Source organism: Coturnix japonica, chromosome 6 (assembly GCF_001577835.2).
Source record: "Coturnix japonica isolate 7356 chromosome 6, Coturnix japonica 2.1, whole genome shotgun sequence".
Lineage (NCBI taxonomy): Eukaryota > Metazoa > Chordata > Aves > Galliformes > Phasianidae > Coturnix > Coturnix japonica.
In genome coordinates this window covers 15,760,348-15,778,787 of record NC_029521.1, presented here as the reverse complement: position 1 = coordinate 15,778,787, position 18,440 = coordinate 15,760,348, and the positions used below count along the sequence as shown (strand labels likewise).

Here is an 18,440-nt window from a genome sequence, read left to right as displayed (position 1 = left end):
AGCCTGCAAACAGATGTGCTGAAACACTGAGGCAGAATTGATGTGCTTGGGTAGGGAGTACTGAGCTAGGTGGGTGCATCCATGAGCTGTTTAGCATCTATCTGTCAGTCATGTTGCTTTGACCAGATTGGGCTCCTGACAGTTTTTGAGGCACTTCCCATTCAATTACTTCAGGCAATCCCCTGTAACTCCCTTCTAGACAGCACTTCATTTGCAGATTTTTTTTTACTGTGATCTAAGTGGGGAGATTTCCATTCTTCCCAGTAAATAAATGTGGTCGTTAAAAAGGCATTAAATAATTAGGGAGTGCCCTTAGGCATGGCATCAGAAATACAGTTGCTTAAAATCTATAGTAGCCACAGGCTCTGGTGGGTGCTTGCTGTTCCCTGCACTTGTGAACAAAAGAGCAAACAAGCAAGAGCAGTGATATTGTGTGTGATTTCTTTCCACAGGTTCAGATGGCCTAGGGACAGGAACTGGGCTGTGCATGAGGTTGTGGCCAGAATTATTGGTCATGTGGGAATCAGTCTTAGTAAGGAAACTTCCAGATTGATACAGGCAGTAGCCAGCAAAGCTGGGAATGAGGACATGATTCCCCCAAAACCTTGTCACCTGGAATCCCAAGCAGTACAGAGTTTCCTCTTTCTTAGGCTTTTGGAGAAGGTTAGCTCTGTGTTATCTGTATGTTATTTCTCCTCAGGTGACCCTTATTCTCACTGTGCTCCATTTTTTTCCTCTTCATTAGCAGGACAGGCTAAGAAGCTTTTAGGATTACTTCTCTGCTTTGTTGCTTTTTCTTTCTTTCTTTTCTTTTCTTTTCTTTTTTTTTTTTTTTTTTTTTTTTTTTTTTGTGGGAAAGTTGAGAGTGCTTTGGGATACCCACGAAATAGCACAGGTAGGCCCAAAGCACAGCATTCTCTCATGTTTTGCTTTGTAAACTGTGATGTTCCTGTGAAGATTTCCCACAGGTCTTATTTGGTGATGCATTCTTAGCCTACTGTGGTAAAACTACAGTAATGACAGTCTCTGGAAAGACACAAATAACAACTCGTTTGTTTCCCCTATTGCCAATATTTAGCAACATCAAACTCCAAACAGTTACACCCCCACCCACATTAAACAAGACATCAAAACAATGAAAAACATTTATCACCACCTGCAGCCTGTTGTTAAAACTGTTCTCCCCTAAGCCCTCCTACATTAACATTTCTCTCTTTTTGGTGGTTCGCTGAGTACTGGCTCAATACCACTCAAAACTGGAGTGTAAAATATTATATAGACAGAATTGTCTCTGATCTGATGAGTCACTGTTGATTTTCTCTTTGTCCATTAGAAATCAAGAGTAAAAGAAGCTTCAGCTCTGGCGAAGCCTTTTCCTCTTTAATGCAAAAATAATAACATTGCATGTTTTATTGCCAACTGGTCCTTACTTCACTGCAGCTGTAGATTTACAAGACTTCAAAGCCAGATGATTAAGACACAGTTTTTGTTTGTAGCCCGGCAAGCCAAACAATCTCAACTTCAAAGGAGGGGGTGTTCTTTAATGTTGTGGGCTTCCTCTTTGTGCTTAGAAAATGAGGTTGGTGGGGATGATGCCACATGCAAAAAACAGGCCACGTTGCTGTTTCTTTTGGAGGAGATGTTGGCTGCTGCCTGGGAAGAACAGAGCACACCCAGCAACATCAGGGTGTTTGATGGTTGCTGTTTGAGACTCTTTGTATGATAACGAGTAATAAGACTTTAAATGTATCTTGTTGCTATGCTCAGTGCTTCAGTCTTGGTAGACCCCTGGGGTGGCCACGAGCAAAATCTGGCCTTGAGCTCTGATTCATCGCCTGTTCCCTGTTCTGGACAGTCTTCCTCCTCTGATGTGCTTGCAGTGTGGATGATTTTATGGGCATTAGGAGGAGGCAATCTCAGTGAAAATAAGTGTTCAAACCCTTACAACATTGTGGCTTGAGGGGAGTAAGGACTGGAGGTAAAGGTGCTTTACAACTGACAGTCATGTTGAAATGGAGCTCTTGTGTTTGAACTTCAGCCGGCCAGCTGAAGTACACATCACAGTTGATGAACACATCACCAGTTCAACCTAGTAGGGCTGAGGGAAGAGCAACTTGTTAGCTCTGTTATTAGAGGGATGTAAGGGTTGTGGTGCAGCTTTATTTCTGACTCTGCAGCTCAGGCAGTATGACATGACCCCTTCTGTTTTATTAAGTTCCTTCTCCATGTATATGGTGGTTGCTCCAGTGAAGAAAACAGGACAAGAGCCTCATGATGAGGCAGAAAATGGGGCTGGATAACTGTTACTTCTTGAACCACGCAGGGTATTATTTTCCAGGAATATTTCACCAGGAAGTTAGTCTTAAAAACTACAAATAAATTCCTTCCATAGTCTGGTGATGTAGCAAGGTGCAAACACGTTGTGATGATGTGCCTGGGATTAAGGCATGTTTTGGTAGAAGGTGAGCCCACAGGCAGTGTGAATCATGGCTGCGTGATACTGCGTTGAGCAGTTGGTGACTCTAGGAAGCAGAGTGCTGGGTTCCATGGGTCTGTGGGTACTAAAGGCTCTGGAAAGGCCCCAGGAAGATGTGGCTGTCATTCAGCAAAAAACTTGCAGTCATGTGGCTCTGGTGCAAACATCCCTCATCAGTGTTAAAATCTGAGTGAAACCAGGGCTTTATCCAGTCAGTATCCAGGCATTTGTGGGATTCAGGCCACACTCTCTCCAGGAGTTGGCAGAGTTGGCCAACACACTGCTGCGCCTCTCAATGAGCAGTGCATGTGCTGCTGAGAGAATGGTGACTTCAGCTTGTGAGTTAAAGCTCTCCAAGTAGAGGATGTGCCAGGGAACCATTGGGGCTGCGAGCGAGGGAGCAGTTTTCAAGACACAGTACACTCCTAATTTCTAATGTGGCTTTCCTATTTCAAGAGCACTACTTTGGAGAGTGCTAGGGGAGCAATCTTCATGCTGTTCAGTTTATTCCATCTCATTCTTTGCTTTCTACTTTCTAGGACCAGTGTTGCCTTTGCATTTGCACACCACAAACATTCAGAAAGTATTCCTTTCTGTGTGATTATCAGTGTTTGGTTAATCCAGGGTGCCTGGAATTGATAGATTTGTTTTTCATTCCTTGCTCTGCTACTCACTAGCCAATACCATCCTGCAATAATTTACTGCCCTTGTATCTCAGTTCTGCGTTAGTGTGTAGGAATTTCACACTGTGGAATTTGAAAACTGTTTTTTTTTAGTGCAGAGAAGGCATTTCCCTGCTGATATACAATATAGCCCTGGGAAATAATTTTAACCTCTCTGTGCCTGTTTCTCCTTAGTTAAAACTGAAACACTGGTGTTTATTTCTGTGACAAGTGGTCCAGCAGTGCAGTGTATATGATTTATATTAATTTAAACATTCACAAATATGACTTCCATTTGCATGTCCTTGTTGTAAGACTGTTTGCAGTGATGTTACTATTTCTTATCTGAGCCATACTGGATATCTGTAATTGGACAGAGGAGTAACAAAACTAGATTGGAGGAAGCTGAGTCTTAGCATAAGGCATGTGATAAGAAGAGCTGTTTACGCTGTGTCTGCTTTTGAGACTCAGACTTTGCTACTGTTCAGACTTCAACATGGACAGGCCTAGAACATCTGCAAGCACAGGATGTTTTACATGCATTTGCATACATGCACACTCTTTGTAATCATTTTTCTGTAATGCTTTCATGTCTGTGTGCACATAATCACCTAGTTTAAATTAAACAGGAGAAGAGAATTATTAAATCTCCTCTGTGGTAGTCTGAGTCTTTCTTAAATGCAGCTGGTTAGTATAGCAGAGACCAGATTGACAAGGCATTAGTATATTGATATCTTTGGGTTTTCATTTTCATGCTGTGGACCATTGAAATAAAAATAATATTGACAAGCAACTTTGTCTTAGAAATTGGTTGCAGTCACAAGATGTGCAAGGCTATAGCTATGATTCCCCTCCTTATATGTTCTTTTACGGATTTTCAAGTTAACATTTACTCTCAATAACAAATAGTCTGTTTAGTCTGTGGAAAAAGGAGGCTGAAGGGAGACTTTATTGCTCTCTTCCAGTATCTGAAAGGTGCTTACACACCTTCTCACTGGTGACAGGTGACAAGATGGGGGGAAATGGCATCAAGTTGCACTCAGGTAATTTTAGGTTGGACATTAGGAAACACTTCTTTACAGAACGGGTAGTTGAACATTGGAATAGGCTCCCCAGTTGAGTCACCGTCCCCGGATGCGTTGAAGAGCCATTTGGATGTGGTGCTCAGGGATATAATTTAGCAGAGGGTTGTTAGAGTTAGGGTACCATGGTTAGGCTGAGATTGGACTTGATGATCTTTAGGGTCTTTTCCAACCTGTGTAATTCTATGATTCTTTGAATAGGGATGGAAAGAGTAAGCAGCTGCCACACTTGCCTGATACCTTCTGTTAGCAGATTGGGGTTCAGGCAAGTCATAAAGCCATCTGTGATGTTTTCCAGACATGTAGACCATTAGACCAAATGCTTCTTCTGTTTCCAGAGCTTCCCTGGCTCCCTGTGTAGCACAGCTTCACTGTAGATACATAATTCATTATGTGGAAAGCCACTGTTTTAATCTAATATTAAAGAGGCAGCAACTCAGCAGGTGTCCCCAAGGTAAGGAAGGCCACATACTGCTGGCAGCAGCTGCTGGAATTAGGCTTATCAAGATTTTTTTTGTTTTGGAACAGAAGCTGGAAGGCTTTTTGATATACCATGCCAATGGCTCAGCATATTCCCATCCTGTTTGTTGTCCTGCCTTTGACTGAGAAGACAAAAATTTTTTTAATGCACTGTCTGTGATGGCTGTGTACAGTTCCATGCTCTTAGGAAGGAGCTGGGTGAAGAGGAAGAGGCTCGCAAGGTGGATGCACCCTGCTGCCTTCTCTCATCAGTGCACAGAGTGAGCAAAACACATCTGTGGGGCAGGGCCACTGAAATCAACATGGTCAGAATGGCCTTCCTGCTCCTGGCAGCACAAAAATCAATCTGGTACTCAATCCTCAGCTGAGAGAAAATTCAGCTGCTGAAGATTCCCTGTTCTCTGTAGAGACTTCACAGGGTAACATTTCTTGCTGTAGCAATAACTTTAGAGTCTAGTGACAGAGACTGGCCAGCCAATGTGAACATTCATGCCACAAATATGTTCTTGTACTGGAATGAATTTGCTGTGTGTACCTGTGGGTTGTGTTCCCAGGACTCCTAGGTTCTTCTAGGTTGTCTTGTTAGTAAACCAGAGCCTCTTACAAGGCTTATGATCTAGCTTTGGTCATTAGCCTTTGCTTGGGGCAGAACAGAGACCTGTTAGTTTGTTGGCACTTCTGCCATCTGTTTTCTATTTGATACATTTGTGGCACAAATCACTACAAACTAGATAGTAGCATAAGCTGTTTTAGAAGACCTCTTGGCAATGTATTGTGGATCTAGGAGTCAGCCTGAGCTTTATTACTTGTATGTACAATGTAGAGGTGAATGTGTTAACTGGCAGGAGAGACAATGCCTGTGAGCAGGCCTTTGGCATATCCTGTACAGGCATTGAGATAGAACACAACAGAAAGGAACGTACATCTGTAATATCGTAGTATGCTTTAATGGCAGTGAATGCTGCAGACTGGACTTCCTCTGTGGAATTGAGTCTGATGCAATGCTCCATTTAATTTCAGTGTCCACCAGCTGAAGACAACTCTTAGGATGAATTGTTGCTTACATATGAGGCTTTTTTCATTTCTTGTTTAAGTCATATCTAGATCAGCAAGTTTTTTAAACATGAAGTTGCATCTGCTAATGATTAATCACTTCAAAGGAACTTTTAATGGACTTTTTGATTATACTGTTAACAAGGACAAATACGTCAGTTGCCACTGGAAGAAGTAGAATTTATTTTTCTATAGCTTTATTCTGCTTGCAGGCCATTGACAATTGTCCTAAAACACAAAGATTTGAGGCCCTGCTTTGTGCATCAGCATAACCTCAATTCTAACAGCCATCCATGAGTGTGTTCCAAGTGTCTGTAATGCTTAGCCCAAGTGACAAGTACTGATTGTCCTTTTTGCCAGGCAGCATTATTGTCATAAGTGAAAAGTAATGTGTGTTACACAGTCGTGTTTAGAAGAAGCATTGGTTAACCAATACATAGCCAGATACAGAAGGAGACTGCTATAAAACTGCGATTCTGTGTAAACTGTAGGGAGACTTAGACCAGAATATCTCACATAGCATTTAAATTCTGCTTTAAATCAGTAATGCTAGCTTTTTCTCCCCAAAAATTGCCAATATTTTACAGAGGGCATACAATGTATGTTCTTTTGCACTTCAGTTCCTTTTCTACACTAATGCAACAAATAGCTTTTTTATTTAACTGAAAACAAAGTAAGTGTTGAGTCCTTAATGATAGTTCATGTATTTGCTGCTGCCAAAACCATGCTTGTAAAGCTTCAGTCACTTCACTGAAGAAAATAATGTTTGTAATTGGTTGGCTTGATTTTCTGAAGAACTCTGTATTCATTCTACATAGAAACAGAGTCTCTACTGGCTTAGCTGAGAGCGCTGCTCTCTGCAGCTGAAACTGTACCAGCTGATGGCTTTGGCTCAGTTCTGCATCATTTAGAGTCTGGAGTACTGATTAAGATGGCAGACAAGAGTCTTAAAAGAATTTCTCACTGTATTTTTAAGTTTCACTGTGGAGTTAGGTGTGGAGGAAAAGAAGAATCAGGTTTATGAGGAGCAAGGGGGATAAGAAGGTAGTTTAAGTGAGACTTATTTAGAAGGCACAAGAGACACTTCATTCCTATCAGTGAGCATACCTGGAAAATGCGGGCACAGCAGTCCCAGAAGAATGTAGAAGTTGGATATTGACTTTCCAGTATGGAATTGTTGAAGAAAAATAGATCTGATTTTGCTGTTCTGATGTTGTAGTAATTCACTGCTCATCAGAATTTGAAATTTCCCTCAACTCTTATCCCCAGCTTTAAAGATTTTAAGAAATTAATGGGAGCTTAAGAGCTAGAAAATTGCTTGTGGTTACTTGGTAATGCATAAAAATTATCCAGTCATCTTCATTCAGATTTTTCAAAACATGAGGGATCATCATCTTTAGTTAGGAAGGAATTTCCTCCTTAAAATAGTGTGTAAACATAACCACAGTTGGAATATGTAATTTAATACATTTGTCAGAAGTGTCTAGCACTTGCTGCCTTGGAGAACTACACTGAGCTGTGTAGCCTGCTTTACATGGATGTGCCACTGTTTTCTGAGTCTTTCATTTTATACATCTGTCATTTTGTTGTACCCTCAAATTCCTAGTTGCCTTCTGTGCCTTCTGCAATGTGTCCTGCAGGAGCTGGCATACCCTTCTGCCAGTAGGCCCCCAAGTGCGTGTCTTCTGCTGGCCTCAGAAAGGGCAAATGACACACAGGGTCAGAAGTTTGCATTGCTTGGGCAGTTCATAATTAAGGGTTGAAGATTTTGAGTGTATTGAGGAAAGGCTAAAGCGTTAGTTTTCTGGACTGGAAGAAAGGAGGGTGAGGGAAAGCAAGCTCCTGTTGATACAAGGCTGTCTGTGGAACATGCTGGAGAAAAAAGCTGCACAGCCTTTTCTTCCTCCCCCTTGCCATCCTCATTTGAGACCTCTGACTTTATTTTGTTTCAGAACTGGGGTGGTTTTTGAGGGGGAAGAAATCCCTCCCACCCCCCACCCCTGAACAGAGGAACAAAGGTTGTCTGGCATTTTCAGAAAGGTGCTTCATAAGGTAAACAGCCTTCTAACAGCTGGTGATGTCAGACTGGCTTTGAAGGAAGGGTTTTTTGCAAACGAAAGAAGCTGAACCACAAATATGCCTGGGCTTCCAACACCTTGTTTTCCTGCAGCAGCTTTCATTTTGGCAGAAATTAACCGATGCCAAGGAGCCAGGTACCCCTTACTTGGCAGGCAAACAGTGTTGGTATCAGCAGAAACAGTGCTGTACCCTGTATTTTTCTGCTTTGTCAGCAAGTATTGCTTCAATACACAGTGACCACGATGCTGTGCACTGAGATCTCCACCTAAGAAGCTGTTATTTCTACTGTGATTCATGTTTGGAAGTCAGTGTGTTTAGTTTGCGCAGTGCTTTCCTATCAGGAAATATAATTTTAATCTAGCCACAAGGGTTTAATTGATTTGATCAAGCTGTCACTTATTTTGCAGTCTCAACCCTGAAGCATAATTGGAGATAATTAGAGTGTAGTTACTTTGGCATTCCCGCTCAGGATGAAACACACAAGTCACAGCAGAGGCAAAGTGGTTTAATGCAGCTCCCAGCAATTGGTGGTTCAGTAGTTTCTCTTTGTGTTATTGCTGATAAATTCCTACAGAAAGTGATTGTTCTGACTTCTTAAACTAAATGTGAACATCTTGGAGAGGTTTCATCACTTTCTGTTACCTAGTGGAAGCTGACATGAACAAAGCTCAAAGTAATAACAATGCTACTTGTTCATAGGGATACTAAACACAGCTGGGAGCATGTTTCACAGACCCAGAAATCTCTCTGGTCAGGGAGCCAGCAGGATCTTAGTTAATGGTCCTTCTTTTTGTGGAGCAAAGTAGTTGTGAGCAGGAGCTGGAGGGAGTAGTGCCTGAGCTGTGTTGGTGCAAGGGAAATGCTGTGTCCTTAAGAAAAGTAATGTACTCAACAGTTGTGTGGTATCTCTGTTCATCTCAGCCCTAGTTTTTGGGTTGCTCCAGTGGAGATGGCCCTCCCATAGGTGTGCATTCAGCTTAACTAAGTTCAGACTGTACATTGCAGCCACAGTGAGCAATACATCCCAGGCAAAGCAGCGGTTTCCTCACAAAATTTCAGAGTCTTGACAACAAAGAGGTTATTTGAAGTGAATGATGGTGTTAACCTGTTCATCTAATTTAATTGGCAAGTTCAGAGCAATGCAGATGACACCTACCAAGAAAGGAATTTCCAGGCAGGAGTTGCAAATAAAACGAAGCTCAAGTTCACTTAATACCATTTTTATATAAAAGATGAAAGATTTAACCAAATCTGCATTTATAGCTTATACATTTAGAAAACATACACTTTATCCTGACAACTGAAACAGAATGCTAGCCTCAAGTTTTTAAGGGTTTTCTGTAGCTTATGTGTCAGTACAGAAAATCTGTAGTGCCTCTGTTCATGTTAAGTCTTGTCAGAATTTTTGCACAAGAGACCATAATTCTGAGTTCTAATCTCTTTGCTGGTGCTTCTTTAAAGCTGTTTAATGGTATATGAAATACACTGCAGTAGTGGTCTTGAAGCCACAGAAGCTATGGGGGAGGACAGATGACAGGGCCTCTAGGTAAGGTAGTGAACGGCAGCGGCTTTAGGCTGTTTGACTGTCATTATCATCTGGGACAAGGCCTCATATCTGAGATCTGAAAATCACGTAGGGACTCAAGAAAATTATTTGCTGCAACTTCTGAAAATGTGATTGTCGTCTTTAACTAGCATTTAGCCTGTGGGATTTGAAAGTGTTTAAGTAAATTAGGATTCATATTTGACTGGAAAGTCAATTAGAGTTTAGTGCATACCTCTAAATCCTCCTCCAAGAAGACTTAAAGCGTGTCTATTTATGAGCTGTACCTACTCAGTACAGCAAAAGGGATTTAAGATTTTTTTTCCCCTCATTGCTACAACCAAAAGAAAGGCCCCTCAAACTGATTCCAAGCTGTGGAAATAAAATACCCCTTCACCAAAAATAATGTATGCTTCTTTAGGAAAAATTAAACCAAGACAGAATAAATTAGTTTTGATCCAAAGCATGTTTCTTTCATTTGCATGCTGTGTAAGCTTTAAAAAATGTGATGTCAAGTTTACTCTCAGAATCAACTTCAAACTTGGGCATCACATATATATGTTTGTGTGTGCGTGTATGTATATATATGTATTTGTGTGTATATATATATGTGTGTATAAGGGTCTGTATATAGATGGATAAAAATATAAAAAACATTATGAGCAAATGTTGTTGTTCACTGTACTGCTTAATTCTTCTGTCATTCCCCTGTAGCTCCTTTTAATCTGATTTTTGTCTTCTGCTTCTTGTCTCTTTTAGTTTTCTCTTACAGCTTTTCCTCACATAGCCTAAATGGAGCATTTCAAGAGCAGTTTCCTATTCCTTGAAAGCTTTTCCACCTGTTAAAGGATCATCGTGGGGGGGGGGGGGGGGGGGGGGGGGGGGGGGGGGGGGAGGTTGGCGGTGGAAGGGGGGGAACAGCAGAAAAATGGTAGAATTAACACTGAGCGTACTGAAATTTAAACTGCGTCCTTCAGAGGGCAAGTTAACCCAAAGTTCAGATATGTTGCACTATTTCATGCTCCTAGAAATTCTGGGAACAATGCAGTGGAAGAGGAATGCTCAAGACAGTTAGCCAGAATCAAAGGCAATGGTTGACAAAATGGAGTGGTTTCAGGTGACTAATCCAAGCACTCTTAATAACCTCTTGCCTACTTACTAGCATTTCTTCCATCTCTTTTCATAATCTGAAGATCAAGGCTATTATTTTTTCTTACTGTGCAAAGAAAGATTGGGCCTTCCCCCAGTACAGCTGCCCTTCACCTTGACAGAATTCATCTGCCTTATTTTTCAGCTTCTTACATTATAAGGGGACCTTAGAACCCTGAATCTGATCCTCACCTTTAGGACCATCATGAAGAACAGGTCAGGGTAGATGAATCATTACAATTGTTCTCTTCAGCTGTTGGCTGTTAGTTTTTGTCCATTTGTCAAGATCTTTGTTGCTGCTTGTCTGCAATCAGAGGCTGCCCGTCACTACTTGTTGTAGTATTGAGGGCAAACATGTCCTTTGAACCTTGCCTTTCCCAGACACCAGCAGTTTCATAACTCAGCCTTGAAACTGCCTTTTACCACCCTATGTGCTGCAGCAACATGTGCATGGCCAACTCAGTTTCACCCTACTGGAAATGCCACTCTGCTATCCACACCAAAGCACTGCAAACATGTAAATATATACACATACACAAGCATTTATAGTTATGTAAATGTTCAGTGAAGTTGATATGATGACAGTACACAAACACATCAGTAGGCGGAACTATGTAAGAAATGGGAGAAAGGCAAACCAGATGTGGTGGAGGAGGGAGGGAAATGATCTGAGCAAAACAAGAAGCTGCCAACTTCAGCAGAACCTGAAAGCAGCTTTGCTTGAGAATGTAAATGTTCCCCTTTTTACACACAGTTGGGCTGGACCACCTCCTACATGGAAGTCCAGTCCTGTTTCTGCTGAATTTCTGCTTCTACACTGAGAAAGAGGATGCAAGGCATAGCTCCACAAATAGCTCAGTGCTGCCAAGGTTTCCTCACTGGAAACAGCTGTATAAAGGTTGGGATGCAACTAGAGGGCTGTTCTGAGATCCCTGGACAGGAGCACAGGCAGGACAGGTACATGTGGTATAATGTTAGTCTTTGTGCTTTCCAGTGAATGTGTATCAAACCATGGTGGCATCAAGGTGCCTGCACACTCTATTAGCAGACTATTTTATTTTCCTCTGATGTGGAGCTGAAAGTAACTCTGGGAAGGGCTGGGATGCCTGCCCCTGGCAGTCCTGAGCTAAGCAGAGCAGCTCTCTGAGGGCCAGTCTTGTTTCTGTGGGGGCTTAATTAAAGATGAGTGAGAAATTCTGTTTTAAGGAATGGAAAGCACTGGTCTGTGTTTAAAATTGTTAGCAGACTGTTCCTCACGTTGTGGTGCTGAGGAGGCAGAGTCCTGTTTCATTTGTGCAGTAGCCATGCTTTTGTGCTGCAGGGCTGGAGGCTCTCAGCTGCTCAGGGTAGGCAGTGGATCCCTATGGGGCAAAAAAAGAGGTGCGGTGTCTGAGTGTGAGCTTCTTGTCACTGGGATGGGCAAAATTAAAATTCCATATCTAAACATTTCTAGGCTGAAGGATTTAAAATTGATTTCCATTTCCTAAAGACAAGCGTGCTTGAATTCATGCAGTGTTTGAGTTGTTCAGTTGTGTTGTTTCAGTTCAAATCTGAAACTACTCTGTTTGTGTCTGAGCTCGGAAATGAAAGCACTTATGAATTTCCAATAGTGTTCTGGATTTCTAAAGACGGTGTAGTAGAAGGAAAGATTTTTGTTTTGCTTTGCTTTTAAGAAGATGTAAATATTTGAATCTAGCTGTTTCTCATTTTTGAAACTACTAAAACTCAAAAGCAGTCATGTTCTGCAGCACAGAGAAAAGCACCTGAACTTTGCACTTCAGGGAGCTCTAATTCTGCTCACTGCCTTGGTGGTGTAGTAGTGAAAGGAGCCAGCAGTGTGCAGAAAGGAACAAGATTAGAAAGTCATAAAATAAAAGTTATTTATAGGTGGGTCTGCTTGTTCTGCCACTGCTTATTCATCACATGCTAACACATGAGACTTCCTCAGAGGAGCAGTTCTGAAGTTCTGATTTGTACACCAGTGTCCCAGCACAGAGTTCTATTTATCTACTTGTACTCTTGGGACTAGTCACTGCTGACTCTCCCACAGACAGCTTATAGGATTGTGACCTTGCTTCAATTTGAAGATCAGCGGGAGAAAGCTAACTGCAGAGGAGCTGTATGTGTAGTTTTTGGCAGTCTCAAGCCTAGGTTCTGCAGCATGCACAGGAATCATTTTGTTTCCCATCCTGTTCTTGCTTTTTACGGAGTCTAATAGAAATATAAATATTTTTCCCTAAGTGCTGGCCTGAAAAAGGCCTGAAAAGATTTAGAAGGCAACTGGCAGGTTCAAAGTAACATTTTAGGAACCAAAGAGCTGGAGTCAGGTCCCTGTGGTGCAGTGAATCAGGGAGAAAATGTTGAGATGCCACTTCTGCAGAAGTTCAGTCAGATGGAGTCTTCATCTTCAGCTGCATGTTGCATGCACTAGTTCAACTGTTCTCGTTAAATTTGCAGTCTGTAATTCATTCTGAACTAAGTCTCTTCTCTCTTCTTGTACTTCGTGGTTTAGCTGGAAAAGGCTTTGCTTTTAATTTAAGAATGGGATAAGTTTTATCTTGACCAGGCTGTTGTTTGCTGGCAGTATGTCCCATACAGCACATACACTTATAAATACATGGATAAATACTTATAAATAGATAGAAAAAGGCTACAGTAGAGCTAAACAGCCCATTTTGCAAGGCCAGGGTACATCCAAATCAACTGGCAGCTATGAATGCCTTGACTATAAGGTTCACAGTTGTGTCTGACTGTGGTGAAAGTAGCTAGTGTAGTGTTACTTAGGGAGTGAATTTAGGTGAAGAGGTGTCTGTTATGGGGTGAGTGGAGTCCTCTGAGGTCTGGTGATCAGTCGCCCATCTCATTTCACTGCAGCACTGAGATCACTGAGATTGTGTCTCTCAGCCAGGCCTATTGGAAACTGGGATAAAAAGAAGTTCTGGAGAAGTGGAGCGAAGAAAAATCCTGCAGAATGGTTTCCCATGTCTTTTGGCTCTGTAGGTAGAGAAAGGAGAGTAGGAATAAACGAAAAAGTGAGTTTTTGGAGTGTTTGGGATTGGCAATGCAGAGACGTGGTAACCTATCAGGGCCTGGAAGAGGGCCAAAGGTAAAACATGGGTCCAGGTTGCATACAGCTTTTAAATCTGGGGTGGACACTGGAGCCAGAACACAACTTAGTGTTTGGTGCATCTTGCAGCTTTTCTGCTTTGTATATCTTAATGTGCAGTTTTGGGTGCCACTGTTTAAGAAAGATGAAGGGTTGTTAGAGAATGGACAAAGGAGGACTAGGAGAGTGAAGGGTCTAGAGGGAAAGGTGAGTGGGGAGTGTGGCTGAGGTCCCTGGGTTTGCTCAATGCAGACTAGAGGGAGCCCTCCTGGAGGGAGACTGCAGCTCCTCACAAGGTGTGGAGGGCAGCGCTGAGCTCTTCTCTCTGTGACAGTGACAGGGCATGAGGGAACAGCATGGGTTCAGGGGACGGTTCTGTACCAGAGGGCGATGGGCATGGAACAGGTTGCACAGGGCAGTGGACACAACCTGAGTTCTGGAGATCAAGTGGCATTTGGACACTGCTCTCAGATGTAGTTTGGAATTGAAGTTGTCCTGTGTGGAGCCAGGTGTTGGGCACCATGAACCTTGTGGGTCTGTTCCAACTCAGGATATTCTGTGATTCTGTGAATATGAATTATTCGTTAAGTTCAAAATGGGAGACTGTCTGGGAGAGTGCTGTAGGGAAAGAATCAAAATCTGGATATATGTGGGGGAAAAAGGTCCTGACTTTAGTTTCTTAAGCCATGTACCTAGTTCCAGGTCATCTCTGTTTTTTACTGAAAGACTGCCTCAGTTTCCCTTGTTCATTGAATTGCCACAAAATCCTTCCCAACACATTTCATACTACTCTTTTTTGCTTTGCTAATCAACACATAGTGTATGGGTGTTGATAGACCAGGAATCACTTCATAGTGAGAATAAGCAACTCTGTGGCTAGCAGGCAGCTTCCAGCTTGCTCCTTCCCCCAGATTAGTGAGGATTTATGAGGCACATGTATAAGTCAGTTGTGCAGAAACCATTGTCTGCTGCTCTTATCTCTGGATCCCACAGACAGGCATCTTTGGCTGTTCAGTGCAGACTGGCGGCTCCAGCTTGCTGCGAAGTACTGGAAGCTGCATAAGCTGGAGATGGCAATGGTACAGCAGCTGTGATATCTCTGTGGCAAAGCCAAAGGCAGTTTCCATAGTGATGGTGATGCTCTAGGCCTCTGGTGATGCAGCTGCTGCACTGGACAAGATCAGCATCCTCTTTATACATAGGCTGCTCCAATGAAGCTGTTAGGTATTTGTATGGCCTCATTTGCTTGCATCCAGCTCATCCAGAATGTGTCCCTTTCTGTATCAAGACTATACACTTCCAGGGACTTGAGGAAAGCAGATGGACTTGCAACTTCAGTATCTTAAACAATGAATTGTCCTAGGATTCCCTTGACCCGTCATTTTGGATATCTCAGTGCCTTAGCACAGATATGAAATTCATTTTGAGCTCCTTCTGCAGGGTCCTACAGCTTCTGGTCTCCCTTTGTTTACTGCTGGGACCGCAAGAACAATATCTCCAAGTTCTTACACTGGAAATGCACATTTTTTACTTCAACTTTGAATTCTTATCGACCTGCTTTGTGAGTGCTGCAGCATATGAGTAGGAGTAATGCGTAAAACTGCTCAATTAAAATTATTATTTGATCATTTTGACCCAGAATTTTAGTCATTTTAAACATTAATTGTGAGCTAGAAGCCAAAAGAGTTTTATGTTTTGTCTTACAGGTGGTGCGGGAGACCGGGAAAAGATGCCTGTCAATCATGAAGCTTTCCTGCTCATGGCTAATTCCCAGAATGAAATGGAAGACTGGGTGAAAGCTATCCGACGAGTTATATGGGCTCCGTTTGGTGGAGGTATTGCAAATAGCTCACATGCACATAAATTAAAACATTTGCCTCAAGGTAAAACATATTCTTGTGATACTAGGATATGTGTAACACTGTAAAATCACTGAGATGCCTAGATAATCTCTCGATTGTCTAAAGTGTTTTACAGCATGGAGATTGGGTTTAGGCTTCTTTGCCAGGGGATGGAAGGGAATGGAAGTGGAGGTCAAATCCATATGAATTACTCACAGTCAGAAATGGTGGTAATAACAAAGACATCGCTATTGTCAATGCCCAGTTTCTTAAAGCTGATAACTATTCTGTGGATCTTTCTTATTCTTGTGGACATAAAAGGGTATGTCCAGTTATCTCTGGTTTCCACCTCAAGGGCAGATGCCCGTCTTTTACCATCTCACAGCCAGAGGCAGCAAAACTCTTAATTTGGTCTGGGCCTGGTTGAGAAGACTGAGCTTCCACTGGCTTGATTGTGGAAAGAACAGGGTCAATTTGAGAGAGCACCTGTAAAGTATACCATGCTTGATAGTCTCTGTGTTTAAAATGAACAAAAAATCCTGACTCTGAATATTGATACTGTACTGCAGTCATCAAATTCTCAAGTCATAAGATTAGATGGATGTTTTAACAGTGTGGTACTGAACAAGAGTTCACAGATGTTTTCTGCTGGGTTCACTGTTGGTGGTAGCAACTTTGAAGTGGCTCCTGATCGGCGTTCATGCAGATAGTGATATCTCATGTAGATAGTGATATCAACTTCTTTTAAGAGGTTGAAGATAAAGGATGAAGATATTTAAAGATAAAAAGTGCCAGATAAGAGTTAAGTAATACAATTAGCTTTGCTGAAATTAAATCACTAATTCCTGAATCTAGGGTAAAAAAATGTGGCCAGAATGCAATTGAATGCAGCTGAAGCAAGATTGCTAAGAAGATCCACTGTTTGTTAGTAACATTTTTATTTTTCTTCCAAATAACTCCTCTAATTTTGACTCTGTGTAGCAGCTCAGTTTGTCTGGAGAAGATATAATCTCTAGTGATGATATTTTTTCCTAGACCTCTCTTTGTAGAATGGGTATACATACAAAAGGCAGATTGTACATGTTTTGGTGAAGTCCCATGAAATGTTCTTGTGCCCTGGGTAGTATAAGCAAGTTCTTTTCATTAGCAGAAACAGATTTACAGTGATTTCTCCTCAAACATGAGTAATATGCTTGTTTTTCTTTCCTTCAGAAATCTGGTACATAGCAAAGAATCTTCTACATACTGAGCTTAGGGTAGATCCGGGAAGTTCCTCCCCTGAAGTCTCAGAATCTGAGTTGTATGTATTTTTCAGCTTTGTTATGGGTATCAAATTAATGCTGTGAGGATAAAGGCAACAATCAGTCATGGTACACAGTATACTTTTCAGCAACAGACCCCCTCTTTAGGGCATGATGTTTTCAGCACCACTGATATCTGTGCAAATTTGTCTTTTTTTTTTTTTTTTTTTTTTTGTCAGTGTTCATGCCAGCCTCGAGGTAGACACAGAGCAAACATCTTACTTAAAGCACTAAAGTAAAATAATTTACCATTGTGAGATTCTTAGAATCAAAGCCATGAGAGTGGCATGAAAGCAGAGATTGATGCATTTTTCATTTTGGTTTCTTCCTGGAGGCAGTATTGTCCTAATCAGTCTGCTCTCTTTCTTGACCTCTAAACATAATGTCAGTGGTAAAGAGTAAAATTTTTATTTCCCATTGAATGAGAGCAGATATTTTTACATGCTGTTACTCTAAGAAATATCAAAAACATAGAATGCTGGAATTGTGAGAGTGTGGGAGTGAAGTGACATTGAGGAAGTACAGCAGCTGCTGTTTGTTTTCAGATGCTGCAGATTTGATCCAGTTCCTGTTGATGTCAGTGTTAAGACCACTGCTGATGTGGATTTAAGTTGGCTTAAGCTGCCCTATAGAAGTGAAGTGTAGTTGGAAAAAACTGAAGCTGTGTATGGAGTTTTTATCTCTGGATCAAAGCTGCTCAAGAACATGGCTGAGCAGACTGGCCTTAGCTCTCTGCCTTGCTACTCAAATTCAGCAGCCCAAAGCTAGCTTGGTTTTGTCTGCTATGCTCTGTAGTCAGTGCTACGTGTGGAGATACATTGTTTCACTGCTCCTCTAAACTGTGTACTATCCGCTGTCAGCAATGGGTTTCTCCTACCTTACAACTATGTGTTGCCACCAGGTTTCATTTTGCTGATACTAGTGGTTATGCTGTTCAGGAGGAAATGATCTGGGAGAAAAGAAGCAGGAGCGAATTAGTTTTGAGGTGAATTGGCTCCTTTGCCCAGCTGTGCAGGTAGGAATAGCAGCAGTTCTAGCACAGTGAGGGTGGTGGTGTGGAAAAAGTTGTGCTTGATCATTCTGGCCACAACCTACACTTCAATTGGCTTAAACAAACCATGGAACTGCATCCTCAGTCTCTGTTCATAAAATGTTTATAAGAATGCCAATAACTGGGAGATAGTTAAAACACCCAATTCGCTGTTTCTAAATGATCAAAACTATCCCTCCTTCATCAGAATCAGAGCAGGGTATCTTCTCTGTGAGTGAAATCCCAGCCTACCTCAATTGTGGGAGAACTGTAAACATAGCTGTCTCTGTTTTAATTGAATAATTTGAAATCTGCTTTGCTACCACTGCTAATTTGAGAGCCAAGTCTTATCTATCGACACTTTTTAATATATGACGCTGAAGGAATGGGAGTTAAGAATTATAATGCAGGCTGCATTATTAGTATGTAAATATCCAGCTCTGATGAAGGCTGATACGGTGTAATAATGAATCATGCCAAGATAAAATGAGAGGCTTAGCCCCACTTTAATCTTTGCTGATGTATTGAAGAAGCATATAAATCAAAAAGGTTGAAGGTATCTTCTTACATGCTGAGGTGGACACATGAACTGTGTTTAAAGGTGAAGAGCAAAGATTTTTTAAATTTTTTAAAAATAG

General features: G+C 41.7%; 1 protein-coding gene across 6 annotated transcripts in view; it reads left to right on the top strand.

The window, feature by feature from the left end:
- The window catches only part of ARHGAP22 (Rho GTPase activating protein 22), a 118,384-nt gene that overhangs the window by 67,163 nt on the left and 32,781 nt on the right, over positions 1 to 18,440 (top strand). For 4 of the 6 annotated variants that reach the window (XM_032445609.1, XM_015866665.2, XM_032445612.1 and 1 more), the window contains one exon: positions 15,337 to 15,513. In XM_032445609.1, the coding sequence (XP_032301500.1) occupies positions 15,337 to 15,513 (177 nt within the window). The remainder of the gene's footprint in view (positions 1 to 15,336; positions 15,514 to 18,440) is intronic. The other 2 variants (XM_032445610.1, XM_015866666.2) reach the window with 1 other exon arrangement.